The sequence below is a fragment of the Pleurodeles waltl genome, chromosome 2_2 (assembly GCF_031143425.1).
Source record: "Pleurodeles waltl isolate 20211129_DDA chromosome 2_2, aPleWal1.hap1.20221129, whole genome shotgun sequence".
Taxonomy (NCBI): Eukaryota; Metazoa; Chordata; class Amphibia; order Caudata; family Salamandridae; genus Pleurodeles; species Pleurodeles waltl.
In genome coordinates this window covers 218,816,314-218,844,208 of record NC_090439.1, presented here as the reverse complement: position 1 = coordinate 218,844,208, position 27,895 = coordinate 218,816,314, and the positions used below count along the sequence as shown (strand labels likewise).

The following is a 27,895-nucleotide window of genomic DNA, read 5'->3' as shown; positions in this document are numbered from 1 at the left end:
CTAACCCCTCGCTTAAAATCCTAATCATCTATCTGACAAAAGTACCGACCTATCGAAGGTGTGCCCTCCGAAGACCATAATCGGACGCCCATATCCTAACCTGCCGCAAATAGACGTCCTCACCTCTACCAATACAGGACAAAGCTAACAAAATGGGCAAGCCCAAAAAACGAGATGGTCAAGACCAAGAAGAACCAACGGCAGACAAGATGCCCGGACAGCCTCTCCACTCGGCTTCCCAGAGCACAACAACTCAACAAGAAACAACCCTGGATACAATCCTACAAGCCATAAGGGAATCTCGCGAAGCACTCGAACAAAAAATAGATAATCTAACGGTGGACTTATCACTGCTGAGAGACGATCATCGAAAAACTCACAGAAAGAGTGGGGGCTACGGAAAAAACATTAAACGCGGTGACGTCCACTCAAAAGATATTGACTTTAGAGACGTCCGAATTAATATCCAGGATCAAAACCCTAGAATCCAGAGCTGAGGACGCCGAGAATCGATCCCGGAGGAGCAACCTGAGAATAATCGGAATACCGGAAGGTATGGAACTCTCAGCAGCGAACACAGAGACATTCCTAGAAAATTGGCTCAAGGACACAGTCCCACCGGAGGGTTTTTCGGCATTCTTTGCGATCGAAAGAGCACACTGAGTCCCCGGCAGACCACCTCCACCGGGATCCAGACCCCGCCCGATAGTAGCAAAATTACTGCACTTTAAGGACAGGGACTATATCCTCTTGCAAACTCGTATTGAAGGGGAAATCATTCTAGACAACCAGTGTATTATGGTATTCCCCGACTTCACCAAAGAAACTCAGACTCAGAGAGCTTCATACAATAACCATAAACGAACCCTACGCGAGAAAGGCATCAAATATGCAATGCTCTTTCCGGCTAAACTGAGAGTTGAACACGAGGGCAATACGCACTTTTTCTCAATCCCACAGCTGGTAGGAGATTGGCTAGAAACCCTAAATATTACGTCTTTGGGCGAGCCGAGTAGATCATCCCTCGCCTCGGGCGGGAAACGCGGTAGATCCTCTAAAAGAGCACTAGAAACTGCACCCTCCAGACACCAATCACTACAAGGAATGCGCAAAGCAGTAAATGCAGTAGCGGCCTTGAACAGAGGAGCCCCACACCGCTCGCAAACCTCAGGTGATGCCTCGGACCATGACTCGAGCTGCAGGAGTCTTTCAATATCATCCCAAGACACTTGCACCAATCTACCAAAAGTGACCCCCAGAACGGCGGAAGAACTCATCTAACCCCGCAAGAACCTGTCAGTGTTCACCCAATTTACCAAGCGATCACCCCCTATATACAACCCCAGTAGAGGTGAACCCTCTAGGCAACAACCAGGGTGCAATAAACCTCAAACACTCACTCACGGGCAGCAAATATACTTCAGCCGGGTCCCCGGAGCGTCCCGGGGTGTAAGCTCTCGGCCCTGACGCGCCTCCCACCTCCAATAGGAAATAGGATAGTTTATATGGTTTGGACGGGGAAAGTTTTGTCATCCGGTCCTGGGAAGAGGGAGTTGGGGAAAGTTCGAATTAGAGTTGGGAATGGGACAATTAATGCAAACACAATCACTTTAGAAGGCAGATCTCAAACTAAATATAGGTCGACTAACTTAGCCTCACTCGCAGCAGAGCCTGTGAGTAACTCTGCCAACACAACCAAGATTAACCAAGATAATGACTACTCACTATAAAATTATAACCTGGAATGTAAGAGGACTAAATATTATGTGCAAACGATACAAAATCCACAACTACCTCAAGCGAAGAGGGATACACATAGCCCTACTACAAGAAACTCACCTGACAGAGCAGGAAGTTAAAGCCCTTAGCAAAACATGGAGAGGTCAAATAATTGCCATTAACTACTCAGCCTATGCTAGGGGAGCTCTTATGTGGATCCGTCCCGGGGTCCCTTTCCAAATACTCCACAAGGCCATCGATAAAGAGGGAAGATACGTATTTAGCAAGTGGAAGATTAGGTGGCAGAGAAGTGACAATAGGAGGAGTATACGCCCCCAACCACGACCAAGGTAAATTCCTCGACAGTTTATCGCTAGAATTAGGTCCTCTTTTGGCTGGCACAAATATAATCGGAGGGGACTTTAACTGCATCACCAGTAACTCCCTGGACAGATCGCACCCCCCAGTATCACAATCCCAATTGCTGAAAACGGCGAAGCAATTCATAGAATGGCAGCAACACTGGCAATTAATAGACTGTTGGAGAACACTTAACCCACACTCTAGGGACTACTCATACTACTCACCTGTACATGATCTACATGTTAGACTCGATTCCATCCTGGTATCCCCTGAAATACAGAGCAATGTGGTATCCGCGGAATATCTTAGCCGAACGATTTCTGATCATAACCCCTTGATAGCTTTAATATCCTGGGGCAGAGAGAGACCGACAATCCAAACTTGGCGCCTCAGAGCAGAAATGCTCGAAGACGAAGCGTTTAAATGTACTTTACATACAGCTATCAGAGAGTTTTTCAAACACAACGAGGGCACGGCATCTACTAGATCCATTGAATGGGAAACTTTTAAAATAGTTATCTGGGGAAAATGCATTGCTGAAAATATAGGTGCCCGAAAGTCAATCAAAGCAGAACTTCTTCAACTGGAAGACTCTCTTAGAGACCTGGAAAGAAAGTGCCCCACACAACCTAACTTACACCCGGCAATAGCGGCTACTAGGATGAAAATTCACGTAGCTGCTAACACACTTGCCCGCTTCAATTATAAACAACACGTAACCAGACTACACTCAGAAGGGGACAAAGCTAGCGCTTTACTTGCCTGGCTCACGCAACCCCCAAAAAAACAAACTGTAATAGTCGAAGTTGAAAACTCACAGGGCACACGCGTTTACACCCAAAAAGACATTAACTCTGTCTTCCAAGAGTACTATGCACTCCTATATGCCCCCCCCCACCATAACACTGACCCCTACCCAGTTACGTGAATTAGAGTCCCTCACCACCCCCAACCTGTCAACAGAAGACTATTCGGCTCTAGCCACGCCTATATCGATCGCGGAAATAAAAACTGCAATCCAAAGTATGGCCAGGGGTAAAGTCCCAGGAGCGGATGGGCTTCCACTAGAATTTTACCACCAGTATCAAGACCTACTAGCCCCCCACCTCTGCACATTGTATGCAGAAGCGTGGAATAGTAACTCCCTCCCCCAATCCACCAACACTGCTATTATGATCCCCCTGCTAAAACCAGGTAGACCCGCCACAGACGTCCGCTCTTATCGCCCCCTATCAATGCTCAACATAGATTACAAAATTTTAAGACGGATTTTAGCTGACAGATTACTCCCCCATATGCCATCGTTGATTCACCAAGACCAATCGGGTTTCATACCCAATCGTAGCACATCCCAAAACATTAGACGCCTCATATCAATACTCCACTCTTTGCCCCCGAACTTACCACAAGCGGCGATCATCTCAGTAGATGTAGAGAAGGCATTTGCTATCTTAAGATGGGACTATCTGGGACAAGCTATGCTAAAGTTGGGGCTGGGCAAAGGATTTGTAAGGTGGACCAAACTATTATATACTAACCCTACTGCAAGAGTAAAAACAGGCAACTACATTTCCCCTTCGTTTCAGATTGGCAGGGGCACAAGACAAGGATGTCCATTATCTCCCCTTCTTTTCACAATCGCAATAGAGCCCCTAGCGCATATGGCAAGAACCGGCCTCCACTATAGGGGCATCCCAATAAATAATTGGGCCCACCACATTGCATTATACGCGGATGACATGCTGCTCTTCCTACAAAACTTAGAATCAGACCTACATGGGGCCATGAGAATGATGGATAGTTACGGTACTGCCTCCGGACTTCAGATTAATTGGAGAAAGTCCCCCATCTTCCCACTGCACAAAGAAACCCCAGAACCAAATGACACAAGAGGCCTCCCCTGGTCACCTAACACATTCAAATACTTAGGAGTAAAAATGTACCACTCAGTAAATGACCTACTAGAAGGAAACATACAAGGAGCACTCAGAGGGATCAGAGCCAGTATGCGCTTTTGGGAAACATTACCACTAACAGTCACAGGCAGAGTAGTTCTTCTTTAAATGATAGTGCTGCCCAGACTGCGGTACTATTTCTCAACTATCCCACTCATAATCCCGAAAGCAGTATTCAAAGAGATAGAGTCCATGTCTACAAACTTCATCTGGGGTCCGAGTAGACATAGAATGGCACTAAGAACACTCCAGAGACCTACAGCTGAGGGTGGCCTAGCTGCCCCGGATATGGAGTTATACTACTGGGCAGGACAACTTCAATGGGTCGCAAATTTATTATGCAGCCCTCCAATTGACGCTGAACTACGCCTTCCCTTAAACTGCCCCATGGACAGGATACTGGGCATACTACTGAACCCCCGGAAAACCAAACAGCTGCTCCCGATAGAATGGGAGTCTGCTAGACACTGTTGGTCCCAACATCTGAAACGCTCCCGCATTAATACCCCTTACACCCCGGAGGCCCCACTGTCCTGCATGATCCATATCTCAGGGAAGCAAAGCATTTCAGGCCTCAATAAACTGATTTCGCATAATATTACTAAACTAGGTGACCTATACAGCGGAGGGAAACTCCTCACATACACTGAGTTACAAACACAATATAACCTCCCCCCCGGTTTATTCATTACCCACAACGCCATCATTAAAATCGCTCAAAAAACCTGGAGAACTGGAATTCTTGAACCCCCCACTCATAATAGTAGCAATACCATTTGCTCCATTGGGGATCCAAAAGGTGTAGTATCCGGAATCTACAAAGCGCTACAAGCCAGCACATGCCTACCCCTAGAAAAACTTAAAGACAAATGGCAATCGGACTTAGATATTGCTTGGGATGAAAAGCAATGGGATCAGATCGTCTCTCGTATCTATCCAGTTTCCAGAAATGCCAGGTTCAAATTAATAAACCTATACATTTTTCACAGAGCTTACATGACCCCACACATGATCTCCAAAATCTACAGAACAAACTCCTCAAGCTGTCCCAGATGCACGGAGCCCGCAGCCAACCTTATACATATGCTCTGGAGCTTCCCCCAACTTAAGTGGGAAGAGGCCTTTGCTAAAACATCAGCCTGCACTGATAGATTATTAATTAAATCCCCAGCTTTGGCGCTACTGGGGGACTTTCCACGCCCGATAGCTCTTAAAATCTCCAACAAATTTATAGACCTTGCTCTAATCCTAGCAAGAAGGGAAATAACCACAAACTGGAAATCACCAACGGGCCCACAAATATCCAGATGGCAAAGCTCTTTAGTGAAGTGGGCAGAAGCAGAAGGAGCGTCACTGCTTCGCGAGGCATTACGCGAACTCCGACCAAGGGATAATGCATCCCAATGGGAATTAATCCTGGAAAAGCTAAAATCACCAAAGGCATTCTCCGAAGAAGCAAACAGAACCACTACGGACTCAGATACAGACTCTAACGCAACACAGGAATCCTAAGGCTCTGCGAGCGAGGACAGTAACAACTAACCATTGATACCTGCCAACTATGATTTTTTTTTATATAATATGTAGCATGAGGGGAGGGAGGGGGGAACAGTTAATCTAAGCACTGTTGCAATAATGTTATTGTTATATTCAAAAACTGGAATAAAATCTTTTACAAAAATAAAAAATAAAATTAATTTACAGGCCCAGGGCCTGTAAATTAAATGCTACTAGTAGGCCTGCAGCACTGGTTGTGCCATCCACATAGGTAGCCCCTTAACCATGTCCCAGGCCTGCCATTGCAAGTCCTGTGTGTGCTGTTTCACTGCCACTTCGACTTGGCATTTAAAAGTACTTGCCAAGCCTTAAACTCCCCTTTTTCTACATATAAGTCACCCATAAGTTAGGCCCTAGGTAACCCATAGGGCAGGGTGCTATGTAGGGAAAAGGCAGGACATGTACCTGTGTAGTTTATATGTCCTGGTAGTGTAAAACCCCTTTATTCGTTTCACACTTCTGTGAGGCCTGCTCCTTTCACAGGCTAATATTAGGGCTACCCTCATGTACTCTGAGTGGTAGATTCTGATCAGAAAGGGGTAACCAGGTCATACTTAGTATGGTCAGAATGGTAATAGAAAATCCTGCTTGTTGGTGAGCTTGGATTTTATATTACTATTTTAGAAATGCCACTTTTAGAAAGTGAGCATTTCTCTGCACTTAAAATCCATCTGTGCCTTACAGCTTGTCTCTAATCCACGTCTGGGCTGGGCTGGGCTGGTTGACAGCTCCCTTGTGCATTCCACCCAGACAAACACAGGACACTTAGACACACCTGCATTCATCTGCATACTGAATGTGTCTTCCTGGGCTGGAAGGGTGGAGGGCCTGACACTTACATTTCAAAGGGTAGGTGCCTGCCCTCACACAATGGTCTGCCAAACCCCCTACTGGCACCCTGGCAGACAGACCTGTACTGAAAGGGACCTTGTGCACTTCAAAACCACTCTTTGAAGTCTCCCCCACTTCAAAGGCATTTTTGGGTATATCAATTGGGTCCCTGACCCCACCAAATCAGACACTTCTGGACCTGAACCTGCAACCTGTCAAGGGGAACTGCCTGGCTGCCCAAAGGACTCATCTGGACTGCTTTGCTGAGAAGGACTGTTGCCCTGCTGCTCTCTGACTTTGCTGAGAAGTGCTCTCCAACAGCTTGGATTGGGCTTGCCTCCTGAAGTCTCAGGGCCAAAAAGACTTCACCTCTTGAGGAAACTCCATGTGCGCCAAAAATCGAAGCACAGCCTGCCGGAAGTGACGCACAGCCTGCCTTGCGACGAGAAAATCACCACACAGCTGAACCAGAACAACGCAGCCCGACTTCCCAAGTGAAGATTCGATGCAGCACCTGCCTTGCGACCGGAAATTCAATGCACAGCCCTACTGGATCGATGCACAGCCGAACTGGAACGACGCAGTCTGACTTCCCGAGTGAAGAATCGAAGTAGCGCCTACCATGTAACAGAAAATTCGATGCATCACCATGCCTGATCAACGCAATGCCTGATGACTTCGTCCCGCACACCCAGGATTTCCACGCATCATCCCTGGGCGTCAAAAAGATCTCTGCATTGCAGTGAGGAGACAAGACTGCGTGCCAGAAATCGATGCAAGGCCTCTAGCTGCATGGAAAGAAACAAAGCATCATCTGTGCCGCGTCAGAAAATCAAACGCACACCCTATTCTTCCACGTATCTCCTCCTCTGCAGTCTCTGTGTGTGTTATTTTTTATGCAAACCAGGTACTTTGTGCAAACAAGAGACAACTGTTGATTTATAAGATCTAAGACTCTTTTTAATCTTGCAAAAGTGATATCTCAACTTGTGCTTATTGAATCTTTATCGTTTTGATCTTAATTTAATCAGATAAATAACCTATTTTTCTAAACCTGTATGGTGTATTTTTGTGGTGTTTTTGCTGTGGTACCGTATGATTTATTGCACAAATACTTTACACATTGCCTGGCTGCTCAGTGCCAAGCTATCAGAGGGTGGGCAAAGGATAATTTGGATTGTGTGTGACGTACGCGGACTAGAATTGTGGTCCATATTTGGACAAAGGTGAATACCTCTGCAAACTAGAGACCCCATTTCTAACAGCGGCTCTAAGGCACTTTTTGTAGCTTAACGCCGCCTTGTAAATATGAACCCTGGATGCAGTTTTCTGCTGCAGAGGGGCATGCAATGGATGTTCCTGTGGGTGTTCCACCGCAACAACCAATGCTTTTGATGCTGCCCCAGATTTACAAGAATCTGTAAATCTGTGTGGTGCTTTCATTTCTCCTCGTTTTTGCTTTTCTGTGTGTGCTGCACAATGCAGCACACATAGAAAGAGCAAGACTACCATGAATGATTATTTATGTGCAGGAAGGTGTGGTGGAGCAAGGATGCCTGTGTTGGCGCAGGCAGTTAACTTTAGCGCCGGCACAGGGAAAAATGCAGGGATGCCCGTATTGTAAATACGGCACATCCTTGCGTTTCAAATCTGGTGAGGCGTGGTGCTGCTCGTTTTGGCACAGAACCACGCTGCACCAGTTTTTTGTAAATCTGGCCCAGAGTATGAACCTTCCTTACAGAATATGCTACTACTGGGACCAATTCTGTTGGACACACCAGATTCTAAATCCTCCATTTTCCTTATGCAGCAAACTAAATATTTACACAAATTATATATTTGTTGCGCTTCCACAAGTTCAAGAAGGATCGAAAGACAGAAAAATTATATTTATTTTGCTACGTCCGATCTATAAATATTAATGTTTTTAAAAATGTGCAGCCGTACAACTACGCAACACGCTATAGCACAAACAATACCTTTGCAGACAGCACTAAAAGGGGTCAAACATTTTGCAACTCTTTCTTTGGCTAACAAACCACAGAAATTAAGTTAATGTGATTGAATTAACACCTCATTGTGATTTGTGTTTCTACCGTTGCGCAACCCTGCAGCGAAGGATGTTGCTGCCTGATCAAATTATGTTCCTTATTTTAATACACTGTTATAACTAATTAATTATGAATGTGCTCATTTTTATACTATCTACATTTTCATTTACTCTGCTAATCTTTGCATTTGCCTTCATATACAGAAATATTTTTAAAACCAATGCTTTTTCAATTGTGGAGGCTCTAAATCGGGTGTCTCCAACCAGGAACAGCTTTAGCACTGGTGGCACCCTGTGTGACAGTATTTTTTGGCATCCATTCACCCCAGGACCACCTCCTCAGATTCACTCACTACTACCTGGCAAATGTGCCCTTATCTCTCCATAGCCCCCTTTCACATACATGCATTTGTTTTGAAGCACTTGAATGGCTGGCTTCATTTATCCTCTCAGCTATCCACATAAAATGTAGTTCTGTTCTTTGCAGCCGGCATATTATCCCTCTGCGCTACTTTATGGGGAGTCTAAGCTGCTGCTAGAGAAAACTCCCATCTCTCTCCCTATCAAGAACATATCACAAGAGGTATCTTGACATTTCAATTATTTTCTGAAGGATGGACTCACAAGGAATGTTTCAGCAGGTGCTTTTAAATCGCACGTTTCGTAACTCACTGCTAAACACAGTGCCATCCTGAGATCAGCACCCCCAATCCAAGTCAGTACTCAGTGTGGCTGCACTGCTTGCGCCGCCCTACAGCCGGCCATGTCTCCAACCAGTTGATCACGAGGTAGCAGTAGCTCACATACCCCTTCAGAGTTGCTCACAGCCTGGCATTAATTTTTAAATAAGCAGAGGGTCACATTTTCCTGTTAACTTAAGGGAATGCTGTGTTTAATTTATTATCAGCAGGCTGCAGATGACAGGACCTGATAAGGTGCAGTGCTGGAGTCAGATTATTGACCCAAGAGGACACAGAGGTGAAGAACTGAAGCACTGAGGTATTTAACTCTTAAATAAAAGTCCTTGTCAACTGAATATTGGAGGTGAAAACTAAATGATGTTTCTTAATGCTTTTAAATTGGAGAAAATTAAAATGAAAAGTTACCTTATGATTAAGTTAACTTTCCATTTTAAATTTCACAATGTTTTTGCTTATAGCGTTGCATTTACAAATAACAGGCCTCTTGCTCCCAGTAGAAAAATATGCCATATTTATAACTGAGAAATACAGTCATTTTTTAAATGGAACACATTTAAAGTGTAGAAAAATGGTCCACAATATAAACATTTCTGCACTTTAAATTTCTACCATTTAAAAAAAAATGGTTGTATGTTCATGTTACACATGTTATGGTGCCACATATGGTGAAAGACAACACAGGCTCTCAGTCACCCATCCACATATCCCATTCATACGCACACATGTTCATACATCCTGAAGGACCACACTTTCACTGACACACATGACAGCCCTGTCACCGGGCCCTAGTCAAAGTATTTTCATCAAACCATAGCATATGGCTGTACGAAATTGGCTTAAAGTCAATGAAGCTGGGCATGGAGGCATCTGGTACTAATATGCGAGTTGTTTAGACTTCGGTAGCTCATGATGATTCTCTCACCCTCGTGCTTTTGCCCAATTTTGTTGTTGGACTCAACAATGAAGATTTTGGGACCGGATATCTTGGGGAATTATAATCTTGATCTGAGGTGAACGTATTTTTTTTAGCCCCGTACAATTTGGCTTTTGGCCTGGACAGGGGACCACAGAGCAGGCATTAAATCTAACACTCATTCTGAGTAAATCTGTGAGAGTTAAACGAGGTGTTCTGCATTTGGCAAGCAAGCATTGACATTCAGCTACAAGATCTTATAAGGCGGCTCCATCAGGATTCCATCACCAGAGTGCACTATTCTTGTAGTGGAGATTATACAGCCCAAATCAGGGTAGTTAGGGATGTCAGACAGGGCTGCATCCTTGCCCCCCTTCATTTTTTTATTTATATTAATGTCCTAGATACAGCATTAACTGGGTGCTGTGAGGATGTCCCAAAGATTGATGATCAGCTAATGCCTGTATTACTGTATGCAGATGATTTGGTTCTTTTGCCGCACACAGCTAATGGTCTGCAAAAACGTTTTGACAGCTTTAATAATTATGACTAAATTTAAGTTCAAGGCCAACCACCAAACGTCCTTTGAAATGTCTTGCGGTCCCATGAAGCATAAACCCAAGGGGTTTAACTTGGTGGGGGCGACATCGCAAAAACCAAAGTTTTTACCTATTTAGGTATTTTATTTAATTTAAACAGTAAATGACATAGGTTAATATCCATGAGGGCACAGAAAATTAGGCCATATTCAGATTCAAGAAAAGACCTTGGCAAAAGCTGATGCAGAAGTTAATCCAGCTTTATAAGAGTGAGTGTTTAACAGCAGGAATTTATAGAGCTGGAGTCTGGGGTTATTCAGCAGCAGAGAAACTCCAAGCTGTGGACAATAGTTTTCTCTGTAGGCTTATAGCTACCTCTAGAGCTACCACAAGTTTTATTGAGCATACAGAATTAGGAGTGGGCTCCACAGAAGATCATATCAAGTTGGCACCTTTGCTTTAATGGGTTAAAATATGGAGTACCCCCCAAAACCTTTTTTCCAGACGAGTACTGACAGTTTAAGTCTGGATATTAGGGCGTTAATTCATTGGCTCACATTTATAAGACATGCTTTTTATAATTTGGGTTGTGGGCACCTTTATGATAACCCTGAACAAATTACGGCGAACTCTAAAGCAAAAGTAATCGAGCTCTATGAGTCCGCTAGAGAGGAGTTAAGGCTGGTGAGCATCTTAAAAATACTTAGAGTCACAAAGTACATGCATATTTGCACAGCTTCTGCTTTAGAGCCATACTTGGCGTGGATAATTAGACCTCAACACAAATTTTATCTTACCCGGCTAAGGCTGAAACATAGTACATCATTTAGTTGCCTTCCCGGTTACGGGGGTGTGGCACGTATCTTTACCACCTTGTACCTGTGACGGTTTGACGAAGCAATCTACCCCACACTTTGTGCTGTTTTGCTCATTGTATGCTTCACCTAAACTGATATTTTTGTGGCCCATTTTGTTGAACAAATATTTCTCCCCCTATAAGGAAGGGCTATCTTAACTGCAGTGTTTGTTGACTGTTGATATCTGTGCTCATTACATATCAGCTGCCTTCGTTATAAGAAGAATTTATGCACTTTAACGTCTTTGATACCTTTCTAGTAAGATTAGCCTTATATGATGGTCACGTACATGTAGAGGATTTGCCAATTCCAGGATGTCAAGCAATAGACTTGCAGTGAAATTGTTTTTGAATACTTTTAAATCTGAGCCTCTAAAGATGAAATTATTAGGACAACTGACAATTGAATTGTTTCAATTGTATCTATTTATTGTAATGGATGAATGTTTTTATTCTTAATGTATTTTTTTGTGATTTTGCACTTTAATGGTTAATTATATATTTGACCGAATAAAGATTGATTTGATTTGATTCTCATGGATCAGAAGTAGCTCTCACTACAGAAAGGGTTCCACACTCCTGCTCTAATGAAGTATCTAAAGTAAGGAAAGGCAGCTTCAAAGATGAAAGATTAAGGGCCTGATTTAGAGTACCCCGTCCGCCACACTCTAAATCAGGCCCTAAATATTTTATTTACACAGCCAGTAATTTTGAACCTGAAATGCACCTACAAAGATTTTATTGATTATTCAAAAACTGCTAATCAAATGCACGACAACAAAAGACCATAGAAGTCCTTATTTATCTACCAAAATATCCCTACTGCCGATTTCAAAACTTGCGAAGTATAAATCTACAAATGTAGAGCATGCAAGTTCAATACAAATGAGTAAATCTGCAAATTAAATATTGTTACATAATTCCATAAATGTCTCAACATAATCTTTCCCTCTTATTTTTGAAACATCTGGTTCTAAAACGTGAATTAACACAAGTACAAATAATCTGTCGAATTCCCGCTCCATGTGATTGGTTGTAAATTTCAAAGTAACATTTTCAAGCAATTTGCGTTGGGTTTTCACTGTTGACCAGTCAGCAATGGTCTCTGGTGAAAACACAGGAAAACACTATGGGATCAAATGACAAATTACTGCTGTTGCAACAATATCTTCAATCTGCACGGTCATTTTTATGGGCAAGCGCAAAGCGCTCCGTCCATTCTGTAATCTCTCTTTGGGCTTCAAACCACTTACATTGGTTCGTGGGCTTGCCTTTTAAAATCCGCTTGCTTTCATTTGTGAAAGCTAAGCATACGTCATGCCTTTTCCGGTGTTTAGCCCACCTACACAGCACCTAAAAACATACGAGGCTCGATGTTTTCAGCCTGGGGTCAGGACTACTTTATCTGTTTATTTTTCACGCAGCGCGATCGCACTGCATTTTACATAGTGCGATCGAAATGCATTTTTTTTCTCTACAACGCTAATAGCTCTAACTCGAGCAAATGCCAGACCTGTTGCATTGAAAATGCTTGTTTTCTACGAAATCAACAACTAAGAAAGTGTACAGAAAACCTACCCTAATATCACTTGTTCGAGCCACTGTACATAGCTTTATTTTAAAAATCATGAAAGAAGACCGTTTTCTCTTGAGCTGTGCACCACATCCCCCACGAGGTTCAAATTGTTGACCGTAATGACATTTCTTTAAAATTATCACATTTCCTGAAGTCATGTAGTAATATTTGTAAATAATGTAACGCTTTAACTAAAACCTTGGTGCCTTTTTAGCATGCTCTTGTTTAAAGGTCTCTAAAAAAACAACACATTTGAGTAAAATATTTATAGTGCTCCATTTTAATAACGAAGCAGTGCTCTCCAGTCAAATAACTACCCTGAAAAACACAAACTTGCTCCCAATACACATTTTTGTACTGCAGTACAAACTGAAATACTTAGTTACAGCAGTAATAGCATGCAAGAAGAGCAGTTCAGAGTACTTACTGACTGAGGTGGAGTAGAGCCCTTTGATTCAACTTCGCATGCTAACTCCTGGTCAGTTATTACCATGACGTCCCATAGCTTTTGGATAATTGATGTGACCACCAGTCCACTTATTTCAAGGCACAGTGTCTGTGTACAAGTCTTCTGGTTACTAATATAATCCTAATCTGTTAATTTGCAAGAGACCATGACCACAAATGGCTTTTGACATTAGGCGTGGCTTGCCGACAAAGAGGCTGGACATGAGCTACTGAAACTCTGCAGGCTGTGGCCCAGCCCACACATAGACCCTGCGGGGCATGCTGACCATGCTGGCAGGGGTCAGAAATGCAGCAGCAAACCCATAATTGCCTGCTGCATGGGAGGCGAGATACAGAGGCCCCCACTGCAGCTCCCTGGAGTCTGTGACTGTTGGTCCGGCTTGTGCGGAGCCATAGTTTGGCCCTCCAAGAGAACTGGGGCTGTTAAGGAATGCCACGAGGAGCCCTGAATTGGAGGCCGCAGTAACGCCCAGTGACTACGCCAAATCAGGCACTTTCTGACACAATGGAGCTTGAGGCTGCGTAGAAGGTAGCGAGAGGACCTTCCCCCGCCCATATACAGTGGGACTGACTTGACTGCAGACCATCTTCTAAAAAGAGAAGGAGTACAGTGCATAGTGTACTGCCTGTGTTGACACCACTGGTTTGGGGCAATGACTGACTTAAACCAGTGGTATAGTAGACTAAGGTGAGCAGGTGAGCTCGTGCCAGCTGGATGAAGTAGCTGGCCCAGGGAGGGGGGTTTGGGGTTGGCTTGCATGGTGCCCCCCCAGCCCCCCGGTGGACAGAGGAGTTTGCCATGCTGGGTGTGGGGAGCCAGACTGGTGAGTGGGTGGCCTCTCTGGGGAGCAGTGGCAGACCCTGGCACCTGACAGCCCCTGAGCCTCTAACTGTGGTGACTTTATACCTAGGGTTGCTGGCCAAGAGGACCGAGCAGGCCATGGTCCGCACTAAACAGGTGCAACCAAGCCCGCTGCCTGAGTAAGAGCAACAAAAGCAAACAAACACAAATGATGGATGGAATGCAGAACCAATCAAACATTCAACCCAGTCACAGATCTGTGTTTATTCCATCAATTATTTTGCTCACCATGCCACCCCAGTTTGGACCTAGCCGAATGCAAATCAGTCTTGACCCTGTTCCCCATGGGAACAGTCCAGCTCGAACTGCCAGGCCAGGTCCTCCCTAGACCGGAAACAAGCATCCTGGGACCGGTTTCAGGGTATCACCCTTCATTAGCCAGGCTAGCCTGAATCCAGTGACATAGTGAGCCTGGGACCCACATGTGGGCATACCTGGTGCACTTAGGGCAACAAAAGCGAACAAACACAAGTAATAGAGGGAAAGCAGAACCAATCAAACATTCACACGCAGTCACTGATCTGGGTTTATTTCATCAATTCTTTTGCTCACCATGCCACCCCAGTTTGGACCTAGCCATATGCAAAGTCTTGACCCTGTTCCCCATGGGGACAGTCCAGCCTGAACTGCCAAGCCAGGTCCTCCCTGAACCAGAAACAAGCATTCTGGGACCAGTTCAGGGTATCATCCTTCATCAGCCAGGCTAGCTTAAATCCAGTGACACAGTGAGCCCGGACCCACGTCTAGACATACCCAGCGCACTTAGGGCAACAAAAGCAAACAAACACAAATGACGAACGGAATACAGAACCAATCGGACATTCACCCCCCAGTCACAGATCTGGGTTTATTCCATCAATTCTTTTGCTCACCATGCCACCCCAGTTGTGTTTGTTTGCTTGAGTTGGAGCAAGGCCAGGCAACTGAACTGGAGGCATACCGGCCCCCAGTGGAAACAGGATTGAAGACGCGCACACAGTGCCAATTTTGGTGGCCATTGGAGAAACCAAGGTGACACTGGAGGGCAATACTTATGTGGTAGCGCTAGACATGGGTTCCCTGTACATATATGGCTGCAAACTGGTGGACAGAGTGGGGAAATAAGAGGCCATGGTGACACAACTGAAGTCTATTATGGAGGATCATGAGAAACAGTTGAAATCCCTGAGACAAGAAATAGGGTGGCTACAAGAGAGAGTAGAAGATGCGGAGGGCAGATCCTGCCGGAATAACATCAGGATGGTAGGCCTCCCGGAGTGAATTGAGGGCCATAGTGTGGAACTTTATATGGAAAGCTGGCTCCTAACTGTACTCATGGAAGGGAAGGCCTCAAAGTTATTCACAGTGGAGAGGACCCATTGGGTGTCGGGCGGTCCGAGGCCGGAGGCGCCCCGGAAGCCAGTAATAGTTAGCCTTCTCAACTACCAGGATAGAGATGACATTCTCCAATGAGCCTGAGTGCATGGACCCTGGCAAGTGGAAGGGGGGTCAGCAAATTTCTACCATGACTGCACTGAAGGGGTCCAGCACCAGAGAGAAACATTTGTGGCTGTGAAGCAACAGCTGTAGGCCTTAAATTTGAAATACGTGCTGCTCTCCCTCACCAAATTGAGGGTGGTGAACCAAGACTGATCCTACTTTTCAGCTCAGAAGCAACGGCCTGGACTTGGCTGGAGGGCAAAGGCTGCGTTGTGGCTGAATAGACAGAGGACCCACGGTCAGGAGGACTGGCGTGAACCAAGACCCAGATGCAATTCATGGCGCTGTTTGAAGGCATCTCCCATGAAAGATCAGGTGGAAACAGAGAGGGTAAAGATAGTGGCAGAACTGCAACAGAACTGCTCGACATCCACAAACAACATATGGGCCGAACTGGTAGAATCATCAGAGGGCTTGGGAGAGATCTCTGAGGGCTCCCTGCAGAATGCAGACATTGGTGACGGGCCAGAGGTGACGCCCATGACGGGCAACTGGTTGGTATGAGGATAGAGAGGCTGGGTCTGAACCAGGGGTTCATTGGTCACTTCATTCAGACCCAAGAGTCCAAACCCACGGGGCACATGGGTGGAACTGACTGGTTGGCCAGAGGGCCGCACCCTCCCATGACAAAGGGCACTATTGGCTCCCATATAGACACAAATCTCACTTCATGTTTTCGTTATGATGTTGGGGTGACAGGCATCTCAGGCATTGGGAGATGGGTGGTTTTGAACCTGCAGCACGAGGTGATTGGGTTAGGGGGGCGTTTTGGGAGTGGGTATGGTTGCTTGAGGGCATGTGGGCTGCAAGGTGGGTCCCAAAAAGATGAGATTGGAGATCATCACATATCAGATGCTAAATGGGAAGTGAGATTGAAATAGGTTCAGGCTGGGGACTGACTCTGAAGATACTCTCCTGAAACGTTAATGGCCTGGGGTGTAAACTCAAGAGGGGGGTGTTATGGAGATACCTGCTTCAACACAATCCTTACATAGTCATGCTGCAGGAGATCCATTTGTTGGGGAATAACTGTAATATTTTGGGCAAAGGCAGATAGGTTTTTTGGCACACACAGGCTTCACAAGGGGATCCCGAGGGGTGGGAATCCTGGCCTGAAGTTCCCTACTACCGCTAGAGGTCATCAGTACACGGGCTGACAAAAATGTGTGCCAGGCTGCGATACACGGCCAGTGTTACGGTGAGAACGTGGTATTGGGGTCATGGTACTTCCCTCCAGGTTTACAATACCTAGACATAGAATTTCAGGGGCTCTGGCTAGCGGGAACCCCGAATGCACTGAAGATTATCGGGGGTGACCTTAACCTAGTCCTACCGGCTAACCCTCCAGGGGGATCTTGATAAAGTGGTGAGGACAGACGAAATGCCAAAACATGCGAAGCGATTGGCCACCTTCATGGATGCCATGAAATTGGTTGACATATGGGATGCAACACCAACACTCATTTGCAGCTAGATCTCTGGGTGCCTTGTCCCGTCTGGACTAATTGTTGGTGCCCAAACACCAGAAGGACAGATTCTCCAACACATACTTGCTTCCCTGGGGTATATCTGATCACTTGCCCTTTACCACCGTGGTCTATATGGGATTGGAGACCAGATGCTTAGGAACTGAGGGACAGGAACAATAAACAGGTGGTGATCACCACCAGACAGCAGTATTTTGCAGTGAATGAAGGTTCCATTCACTCGAAAGCTGACCTGTGGGAGGGCTATAAGACGGTCATGAGAGGCCAGTTAATTGCATGAGTGGCAGGCAAGAGAAAGGAGTGAGAGGCAGAATGCACAAAATTTTAGGAGAAAATGATGCAATGGGAAACTGATTGTGTTGCCACTCCATCCAGAGACCTAGCCCATAGAAGAGGTGAGGTGGAATTACCCGGCTCTGGTGCGTGAAGAGGCAAAAGCCCCATTCCGAGCCACTCAGGGCAGATTTAAGGAAGTGGGTAATAAGGCCAGCAAATTGTTAGCATGACTGGCCAAGAAAGAGGAGGGACAGAGATGAGTTTGGGGGATCAGAGCAGAGGAGCCTGGGTTAAGGAAGACCCCTTGGGAAACCATGCAGGTGTTCGTGGTATGTTTAGAAGAGTTATACAGGGCACACACTACAACAGACTGGTGCGATATGAGACCTTCATGAGGGACCTGCCAACCCCGTGACTTAACCTCCATTCAGGTGGAGATGCTGGACAGGGAGATTACTGAGGAGGAAGTGGCAGAAGCTATCTCCCAACTGAACAATGGCAGTACCCCTAGCCCTAATGGCTTCCCCATAGAATTATTTTAATGTGAAACGTCTACAATAGTGAAGTCAATGCTGAATATGTTTACCAAGGCCAAAGAGATGGGTGCTCTGCCTTGAGACCTTTGAAAAGCGACGATTGTTCTGATCCACAAGGATCAAAAACCCAAGGAAGGTTGTGCTTCCTATTGGCCAATCACACTGCATAATGCTGAAACTAAAGTCCTAGTGAAAATCCTGGCCAACTGCCTCACGCAGGTCATAGACGTCTTAATCGCACCAGACCAGTCCAGGTTTACACCTTAACGGGCCAACAGGCACAATTTACAGAGGCTGATGGGTTGATTAGCATACAACAAGAGACTCCATGAGTCCGGAGTCGTCCTGCCTTGGAGGCTGAGAAGGCCCTTATCTCACAAGAGTGACCATATGTGATGGCAATACTTCACAGGATGGGCTTCAGACCATATATTTTTTCTTGAGTTGGTTTACTCTACAAAGACCTAGTGGCGAGGGTCCGGGTTAATGGAGCACTCTATGATAGCTTTGAGTTATTCATGGGCACCAGACAAAGCTGTCCACTATCTCCTTTATTATTTGTGGTGGCACATGAACCATTTGCGTCATGGATCGGAGTGAATGCACAAATAAGTGGCTTCCAAAGGGACTTGGAGTGGGAGGATGTTGCCTCATTATACACTGATGATATCCTCCTATATCTGGTGGACCCCCCCAAATTTAGTACAATGTATCCTACATATCCTAGAGATCTTTGGGACATATACAGGACTCTGAATAAACTGGCACTTCCCTGTGGGAATGAGGTTCCTGGCCTGGGATTAAGATGGCCCCTTTCAGTGGGCAACTCTGGAGTTTCATTACTTGGGTGTGTGTCCTTGTGACCCTGTGAAAACCTGACAAATGTCCTGGAGGCCTACCGCCGAGAAGTGGAGGGGTGGAGGAAGCACTCACTATCGCTTCTGGGCCGCTCGGCCCTATACAAAATGATCTATTTGCCTAAAATCTTGTATCCTGCAGAACACCCTCTTCCTGGTTCCAGACAAATTCTTCCACATGGTGGACGAGACCACAAGGTTGCTACTATGGGGCTCTGGGGTGGTATTGAGAGTGTGTAGTAATTCAGGGATGTGAGGACTGGCAAGGAGCGGGTCCGGCCTGGGCCATAAAACGAAATGCAGGGCTCAGGTGATGGAGAGAAAATCTCTGAGCCATAGCAACGCAAAATAATCCAATCCAGATTATACAATGTTTTCTATATGCTTGCTCACATACCTATCACAGTTGGGGGGAATTGTTATCTTATTTGTTGTCTCTGAAATTTGAATAGAAAGATTAAAATAAATAGTTTATTATAGCAGAAGATAAGCATGTTTACAAAACTGATGCAGCTAGGTTACCTTATATTGATAAAGTAAGCATCACGCTCTTTAATGCGTTAAAGTGTTTACATCGTGAAACCTGCCCTAAATAAACACCCTATGGAAAATACCAGCTGCCATTGCATACGGTTTTGAGGGAAAAATCAGAGTCAGACATAAAATACGAGTTCCAAAAAATACACATGAGCGGGTTAATGAGAAATAAACTGGTAATAATGATCAAGGAAATGCCAATGGATTAAGGTATCCCGTTTCTTAACCTGACAAGCTGATTCTAAATAATTCCATTTTATTTTTCACAAATTCAGTTGAGGTCTTTCAACTTTCTAAAAACATTAATGGTTGATTCATTGACGGGGCGAAGCTCAGGCACTGTACACAACTATAATACTGCATACCGCCCTCTTATTATTACAGAGAGTGTCTCAACTAATCAGAATGCCTCCAATGCTGACATTAATCAATGAAAGCTTCTAAAAGGCAGTGGTGTAAAAGCACAGAGGGGGACCCGGCATCTTTGCCTGTGTTGGGTGAAATTAATGAGATAATTGTCAAACAGTCTTTTTGCTCAAAGGCTGTGGGGTGTTCATTCCAATTAATTGACTTTCTGATCATTATTTGCCTTTGCCTGGGGCCCAATGTTGTGGGTAAGTATTAAGTTATCCCCCTCCGCAGAGGTTAATAACTACTGCTATCTCCCTAAGTCATGGGCAATAAAGTATAGACACAATACAGGACATTTAAAATATAATGCATTTTTCAGTATACTGTTTTTCGGTGTGCTGGGACCCCTTTGGGCACAGTAAGCTGTTTAGTGACAGTCTTGATTAATTTGTGCATTTGAGAAAATAAAGCTTTCCTTTACATTTCAGGGTATCTTCCTCTTGCATAATGATCATTTTTATAAAGGGCTTAGCTCCAGATCTGGAATGTCTAGTTCTTCTCAATTGTTTGGTTGTCTTCTTAGTATGTAGTGGTATTTACATAGCACAAACACTGCTCATGAAAGCACTGTATATTTTGTACAGGGTTGGGATATGTTCCACAAGATCTTGGACAGCAAATTGGGATTACACAGATACATTTTGCACACATTTAGGCACAAGAAGATTAAGTGATTTCCCAGAATCACATTACTTTGAGTCCGGTACTGCTGTTGGGATTCAAACTTTTGGTCTTGGTTAAAAAGGAAGCAGATCAGAGTTTTTTTTCGCCCATCTGAGCAGAAGAAGCAGTCATGTTCCTGACTGGTAGAAAACCCCTCAACTATAGGTTCCAGTCTTGGTCATCTGCAAGCGTTCAAGGACGTGTCTTTAGTCTTTTCAAGGTCCTAGGATCCTCTCAGTTGTATCCAAAGGCTACACAATAAATTGAGTTGTTGTCCCTTCCAGTTTCATCAGGTCTGAGTGAGACACCTGCTCTAAGTGAATACACATGATGTCAGGCACTGATGAAAATTATTCAAAGTCTACTGGTTTAATAAGCTGTGATTCCTCTTCCGCCACAGTTGTATGCTCCATCGTGTTTGATCTCCCACGGGCCAGAAAAAGGTTTTTGATTGGAATTGGCCCTCAAATGCTTAAATGTATGGAAACCAAACCTGACCTTTAAAACAAAAGCATTGTTAGAGAAATTTCTACTGATCAGACCTCACAAATTACTATCATTTCTGGACCTTCAAGATGCCTGTCTCCATGTGCCAATCTGGCCTTCTCATGCAGCACGTGCAGCCAGCATTTCCAATTTCTGTGCTACCCTTTGAGTTAAAAACGGCTCCCAAACTATCACCAAAGTGGTATATGTACCATCTTACAATTTGGCCAAGGTTCACAGGTAGGGGGTGTATTCTATGCTCAAAGATTACAGGCTTCTGAACAATCAGACCAAACTTCACCTGCAGCCTTTGCAGTCATTGGAGTTTATAAAGGCAGAAGTTAGGACTGTAGTTGGCAAAGTCTTTCTTTCTCAGTGAATCATTCAGTATCTGCAGTAGTAAAACGTTGAGGGTAACATTGCTTTGACATGTATCTGGTTCCATGGGCTGGCTTTCATCTACATTTACTGCTTCAGTCTCTTGAGTGTTTGGTCTCTGAAATTGGAGGCTTTCAATCAGATGCTTTTGGTACATCAGTTACTATGCCAGCAGATACGGTGGTGTATATAATCCAATCATTTATCTCTAGGAGTGAATCTAGATTCACCAGCTCTATGTGTGATAACATCAGACTTAAGCATTATGGGTTGGGGGGAGGGAGAAAGTTTCAGACCACGGAGGCACAGGGATGTTGGTCACCAAAAGAAAAATGACATTCTTCCATTTATAGGGAAGTGAGAGCAATTTGGATAGATTTGGTGGCACTTGCTTCTTTCCTAGAAATTTGGTCCATGCATAATTCATTAAGGAAGCCACAAGGTGCAGGGTCTAGGTCCTCTACCAGATCGAACTATGCAGTACATCCCAAGAGTGTAAAGAATCGGCAGGCAGGACGGGTCAGTGGAATATTCCCATACAACAGGGGAATGTGCCTATCTCGAGTGAGCTTTCAGGGAATTTGTCTCAATTTTGGATATAAGGTGGCAGATCTCGAATATTAGATATCCTCTTGGATGGTTTTCATAGATGATCAACAGTTACAATCCTTACGGTACAATGGGTAGCTGTACATGCTTTGAGAAAACCTTGAAGTGCAAGGAATGTGTTGGACATGTTAGTTCCCTAATTGTGTAAACCTTTATTACTTCTCATTGCACTCAGGTAAAATATTCTGCTACCCAGGGATTCACATTTAATCTTGAATATGTTGCGGCATCCTCCTTTTGAACACTTGAATCAAATCCCACTAGACTTTCTTTCTTATGAAGGGGTCTTTTTGCTAGCTACTGTATCACCAGAAGATTAGGAGATGTTTGATCTCCAGCTGTACTTCACTTTATTTGAGAATGATTTCTGATGCTCAGATTCTTTGTACTGGCCTTTCCTTTTTGCCTGGAGTTCTTCTGAATATCATTCAAATCAGAGAATAGTTCTTATTGTTCTTGAGCCAGAAAATACTCTTTTTCATTAAACTCTTGGGCCCAGATTTAAGAAGGCCTAGCACCTCCTTGCCCCACATTAGCATCATTTTTTTTCGCTAATGTGGCCCAACGAGGCCAAAATCCTGCAATGCATGCATTGCTCCACTTTGTAGCCCCTTGCGCCACATTATGCCTGTGCCAAGTATAATGTATGCAAGAGGGACCTTCCCGTGAAAAAATAGCACTAAGAAATCTAAAAGATTTCTTTGTGCCATATTTTGCAGCATTTTAATGTCTGCTCAGAGCAAGCATTAAAAGGGGGCACACTATTATTTATAACGGGCCTCTTTGTACTGTTCAGGGTTAGCAGCACAATTTTGGCGCTAACCCTGAACAGTACACCAACAGCGTCAAAAATGTTGATGCTATTGCCCCCTACCCTACGCCACTGCGTGCTGTATTTTAAATACAGCGAACACATGGTGGCTGTAGGGGGTCACTAAGGGGTGCAAAAAAAGTGTTGTTGCACTGGGTGCAGCAACACTTTTCTTAAATCTCCCCCTTGGTATTTCTGAAGGACAGTACAATGCTATCTGAATTGCACTGCAGACTTCAGAGCATGCAGGATATTGTTTGATAATTTAGGTTTCTTGTTGCGGAGACTAAAACTAGCAGCATGAGGATTGAATGTCTTTTTGCAAAAACCTATTTTGTTTTGCAGAGTATTGAACTTCCTGTTGTAATTCCAGGCCTCTCTACTAAGGGTGGCGCAGTCTACTGGGCTTCAGCTGTTGCCAGTCCTTTGTTAGATGTGTTTAGAGCTACTACTCGGGTGTTGCAGTCCATGTTTATTATTCCTTGCTTCACTGAACTATCTAAAGAGGCAGCAGCAACTGTTGGCCGAACAGTTCTGACACCGAAATACCCAAAGGATATATGTAGTTGACCCACCATGACAGCATCAATAAGCCTAGGGGCAGGATCGCCATCATACACAAGGAATCCACCCAATGCACCACCACAAATAACAACATCACCCCAGCCACCATCCAGGGCACCCTCACCTACCATCCTCCAGGACCATGTCCAACTTTCTGCAACTTCATCGCTGACTTGATCGCCCCCCTCACCATATACTCCACCAACTACATTTTCCTCAGTGAAAGTATTAGAAAAAGCCATCAACCAACAACTCTCCTCATATCTGGAATGGACCCTCCTACTCAACTTCTTCCCATCTGTATTTCGCAGCAACCATAAGACCGAGATAGCCCTCATCGCAGATAGTGACGACATCCAAGCCCTATTCAACCGAGTAGGGACTGCAGCTATGATCCTCTTAGACGTCTTGGCAGCCTTGGATGTGGTCTACCGCCACACACTCATCAGAAGGCTGTACAACATAGGCAACCAGGGAGCTGTTCTCAGATGGATCACCTCTTTCGTCACTGGAAAAATGCAGGAAGTCTGCCTTCCCTCCTTCACCTCCAAATCCAAGAAAATCATCTGTGGAATACCCAAAGGATCCTCGCTCAGCCCCATCCTCTTCAACACTTATATGACACCTCTGGCCAGCACCGCCAAAACTCACAAACTCAACATCATATCCTATGCCAATGGCACACAACGCATCCTCTCCCTTTCTGAAGACACCACCAACACCAACTTCCACAACTGCATGACAGATGTCATCAACTGGATGAAGCACAACTGCCTGAAGCTCAACACGGACGAGAAAGAGGTACTGATTTTTGGAAACAAAAGCTCCTCTTGGCATGCATCCAGGAGGCCCTCAGAACTCGGACCTACTCCTGCCTCCAACTGACCATGCTAGGAACCTAGGCATCATTCTAGACAACAAGCTAACCATGATGATGCATATCTGCCTCCTGCTTTTTCACCCTCTGCATGTTTCGTAAGATACTCAAATGGCTACCCTAAAACACCAGATGTACCAATACCCTGGCCCTCATCTCCAGCTGACTGGACTATGGTAACACTCTCTACTCAGGGATCGCAGCTCTCCTCCTCAGCCAGACTCACCCTGGATCCCCCTAGATGAACCCACATCACCCCCTACCTTAGGGAACTCTACCTGCTCTCTGTACAGAAAAGATGCCAGTTCAGGCTCCTGATCCATGCATACAAGGCCCTACACAACTGAGGACCTGCCTACTTGAACCACCACCTAAGGTTCCATCGGCCCAACAGACACCTACTCTATGCATCCCTTTCTGTAACCCTCACTCCCTGTATCTGACATAGCAAATGCAGAGGTCACTCCTTCTCCTACCTAGCAGTGAAGACAAGGAATGAGCTACCCTTTTATTCATGGATCTCCCCATCTCTTCCAGCGTTCCTAATGTCCCTGAAGACCTGGCTAATCAGTTAATCAACTGGACCGTGCCAGGGCCTGGATACCCTCCCTGGAGACACGAAGCGCTCTACAAATCTAATAATTGACTGATTGACTCAGTGGTGTGGATGCTTTATTTGATATATTTGGTGCTATGCTTTAAACAACAAGAATTGTATGGGTATATCCACAGAGGCTCAAGAATAGGATATGGATGAAGTAATGGGACAGTAATGTTTGGATTATATATGATATTTCTCATTACGTTTTGTCATATCACCATTGTATTATTCATGAATCCCCTTCCTGCCCACCTGGGATGGAAGAGGCATTAATTCTTGTTCACTAAGGAAGTGATCATGACTTCCAACTGTAATATGAGAGAGCAACGTGGCAGAGTCATAAACATAATTAAAGTAAAGAAAAGGTTTCTGGAAAGAAGCCACATATTTCTAAGGGGTCCAGGGAGAGGCAGAATGCCTCAAATAGCATTGAATATCAAAATGAAAATACAGGGCGTAATAAGGAGCACCGTACTTAATTAAATCATTAGAGGAAATGAACGATAATGAGTACATTTCAATTAATTGTAAAAGAAAAACCCGATATTTGCAAACTTGAAATGATAGGCTGTGAATTATACTGAAAAAATATGCCATGTATAAATATTTCTACGTTCTGGTCACTGATGTTTTGATCCAATTCAGGTTAGTGCGCTCAGCCGTTATGATTTATATCCTGTTTTATAAAATGTGCACATATTTTGTAACAGATGTGGCTCCTTCTTCATTCAGTTGAAAGATTTGAACAACTACCACATCTGAGATTGGTAATCCACATTTTAGTTTGTGTAAAAAACTTGTTGACCCCTTATACTTTGCAGTACTTTGATCATGGTGCAAATCAATGAAATGGGAAATGTTTTGGACTATATGAGCTCTATTGCTTAGGGATGCATAGAGGTCTTTGAAAACGGTGATCTCTGCAGTAACAGTTAGTGTGCATTGTCTTCTAATCTAATGAGCATCATGGCTCATCTGATATACCTGTGAGTTGACGCTTAATCTATTTAATTCCCATGGTATTATTTTGCTAACATTTTGTGCACCTCGGTTAAACTTAATTGTGCCAAGGAAATGTTGCAGAAGAGCATATGCAAACAGACAGAAGGTCGCACTGTGGCCTATCCGTAATGTATACTGTCTGTAATAATAGGCTTCACGCACTAGCGTAGCAAATGTGCCATGGGCCCAGGTGCAAGCGAGGAAAATGCCTCCTTTGACTGCTGCTGGGGTAGTAAAATACAACTATTGGAGTTCAATGGGACCATCAGGGTTCTGGACCCCAGTGCCACTGCACCTGCTGCACAAATAGTGGCTACGCTCCTGTTTACACATGGAACCTTAGAAGATGATGGTACAGAGGGTGAGTCCATGTAAAATGAAGTGGACACAAGAAGCGTAAGCATTTTGCCGGGTGTTTCTTTCTTGTGAAACAAACTTAGACGTTGTGCTCATTTAAGAGGATGGATGGAGTAAGTGCCTATATACGGTGGAAAATAGAATGGAACATCAAACACTTCAAAGGTGGTGCAGGAGATTGGAATTCTCCGTGAGGAAAAATATTTTCTCTTTGGAAAAAAGTAAAAGAAAAATGAGCAAATGCACATCTCTGCTAGATGTAGCTCCACAGACTACAATGCAAACTATTAAGGATCTTCGTGAATGCCACAAATGTTAGAAATTCACATACTTCATGTGTGAAAATCTATGATGCTTACCTTTACTTTTTTTTATCAAGACGTTAGCTAATTGAGTCATATATGCTATTGATATTAGTGTACAAGTGTAGATGTATCTTTTCAACATAATGAGTCCATTGATCATGTTGCCATTGAAAACAGGTACACGAAAAGGAAAAAAAGGAACTAGCCTGTGACCAATTCTCGGATTTCCAAATCAGTAGCCTTCCTAAGGAGGCGCACTAGAGCTGGGATACCCCCACAATTCTTCAAGGTGATCTTGTTGTCATCATTAGCCTTCCCATATACTAAATTTCTCAAAGCCCCACAGGCACTGCGATGGACTTCTGTCATTCGATGGTCCAACAGGTCGACGAGTAACTGGATTCCGCCTTGTCTCCGTATCTGAAATAGTCAAACACAAAATCAAACATATGAGAATGATCAAAAAGTTATGTTTTACAAGTATGATGAATAACCAGAAAACAGAAACCTCACTCAATCCCATATTAAACACTGGACTGGCTACACGGATTGACCAAACACCTATTCACCCATTTTGTTTTCTTCTAGGTGACTCAGTAACCATTATCAAATCAATGTTCCCAATGACAACAAACTGTTACCAAGACTAAAGATTCATTCCCGACAATGCTCAAAAGCCAGAATGCAAAACTTTGAGAAAAAGGTAGATTTGTATGATGGTGTAACTTTATCTTGCTAACCTAGTGAATGTTAGTGAAATTTCTGAAAATGTGTCTTTTGGATTGAATTAGACACTGACAAAAAGTTCGAGTTTCTCGTACAAGTAGTATTACAGCTTCAGTAGTCCCACGTTACAAAAGTGTGGGGAGAGTATAACTAGGCTCTCCCATTCTACTAAACCAGCACATCATACATTTTTCATACTGCAAATAAAACCTATTTATTGGACTGGGCCTGTCGCTTAAGCAAACAATAAAATTCAGCCTGGTTTTCAGAGTGATTTGTTTTTCAATATTTCTCCATTTACAGTCCGTATGCTCATATTTTCCGATATCCTGAAAATCTGACTAGGTTTAATATCCATTAGGTTGATAAGCCCATCCATTTATTTTCATACATAAGGTTCCTGCACCTCCAATCCAACAATATACATCTTTTGTGTGAACACAAAACTGTAAAGTGGTTGTGGGGCAAAAAGGAATCTCTCTACTGACTTTATTCTCATTTTAGTTCCATATGACTGCGTAACCTTCCTTGCATCGGCCTGTT

General features: G+C 44.2%; 1 protein-coding gene across 29 annotated transcripts in view; it reads right to left on the bottom strand.

The window, feature by feature from the left end:
• CTNND2 (catenin delta 2) overlaps positions 1–27,895 on the bottom strand; it is a 3,139,673-nt gene that overhangs the window by 962,147 nt on the left and 2,149,631 nt on the right. For all 29 annotated transcript variants that reach the window (XM_069219651.1, XM_069219660.1, XM_069219653.1 and 26 more), the window contains one exon: positions 26,833–27,046. In XM_069219651.1, the coding sequence (XP_069075752.1) occupies positions 26,833–27,046 (214 nt within the window). The remainder of the gene's footprint in view (positions 1–26,832; positions 27,047–27,895) is intronic.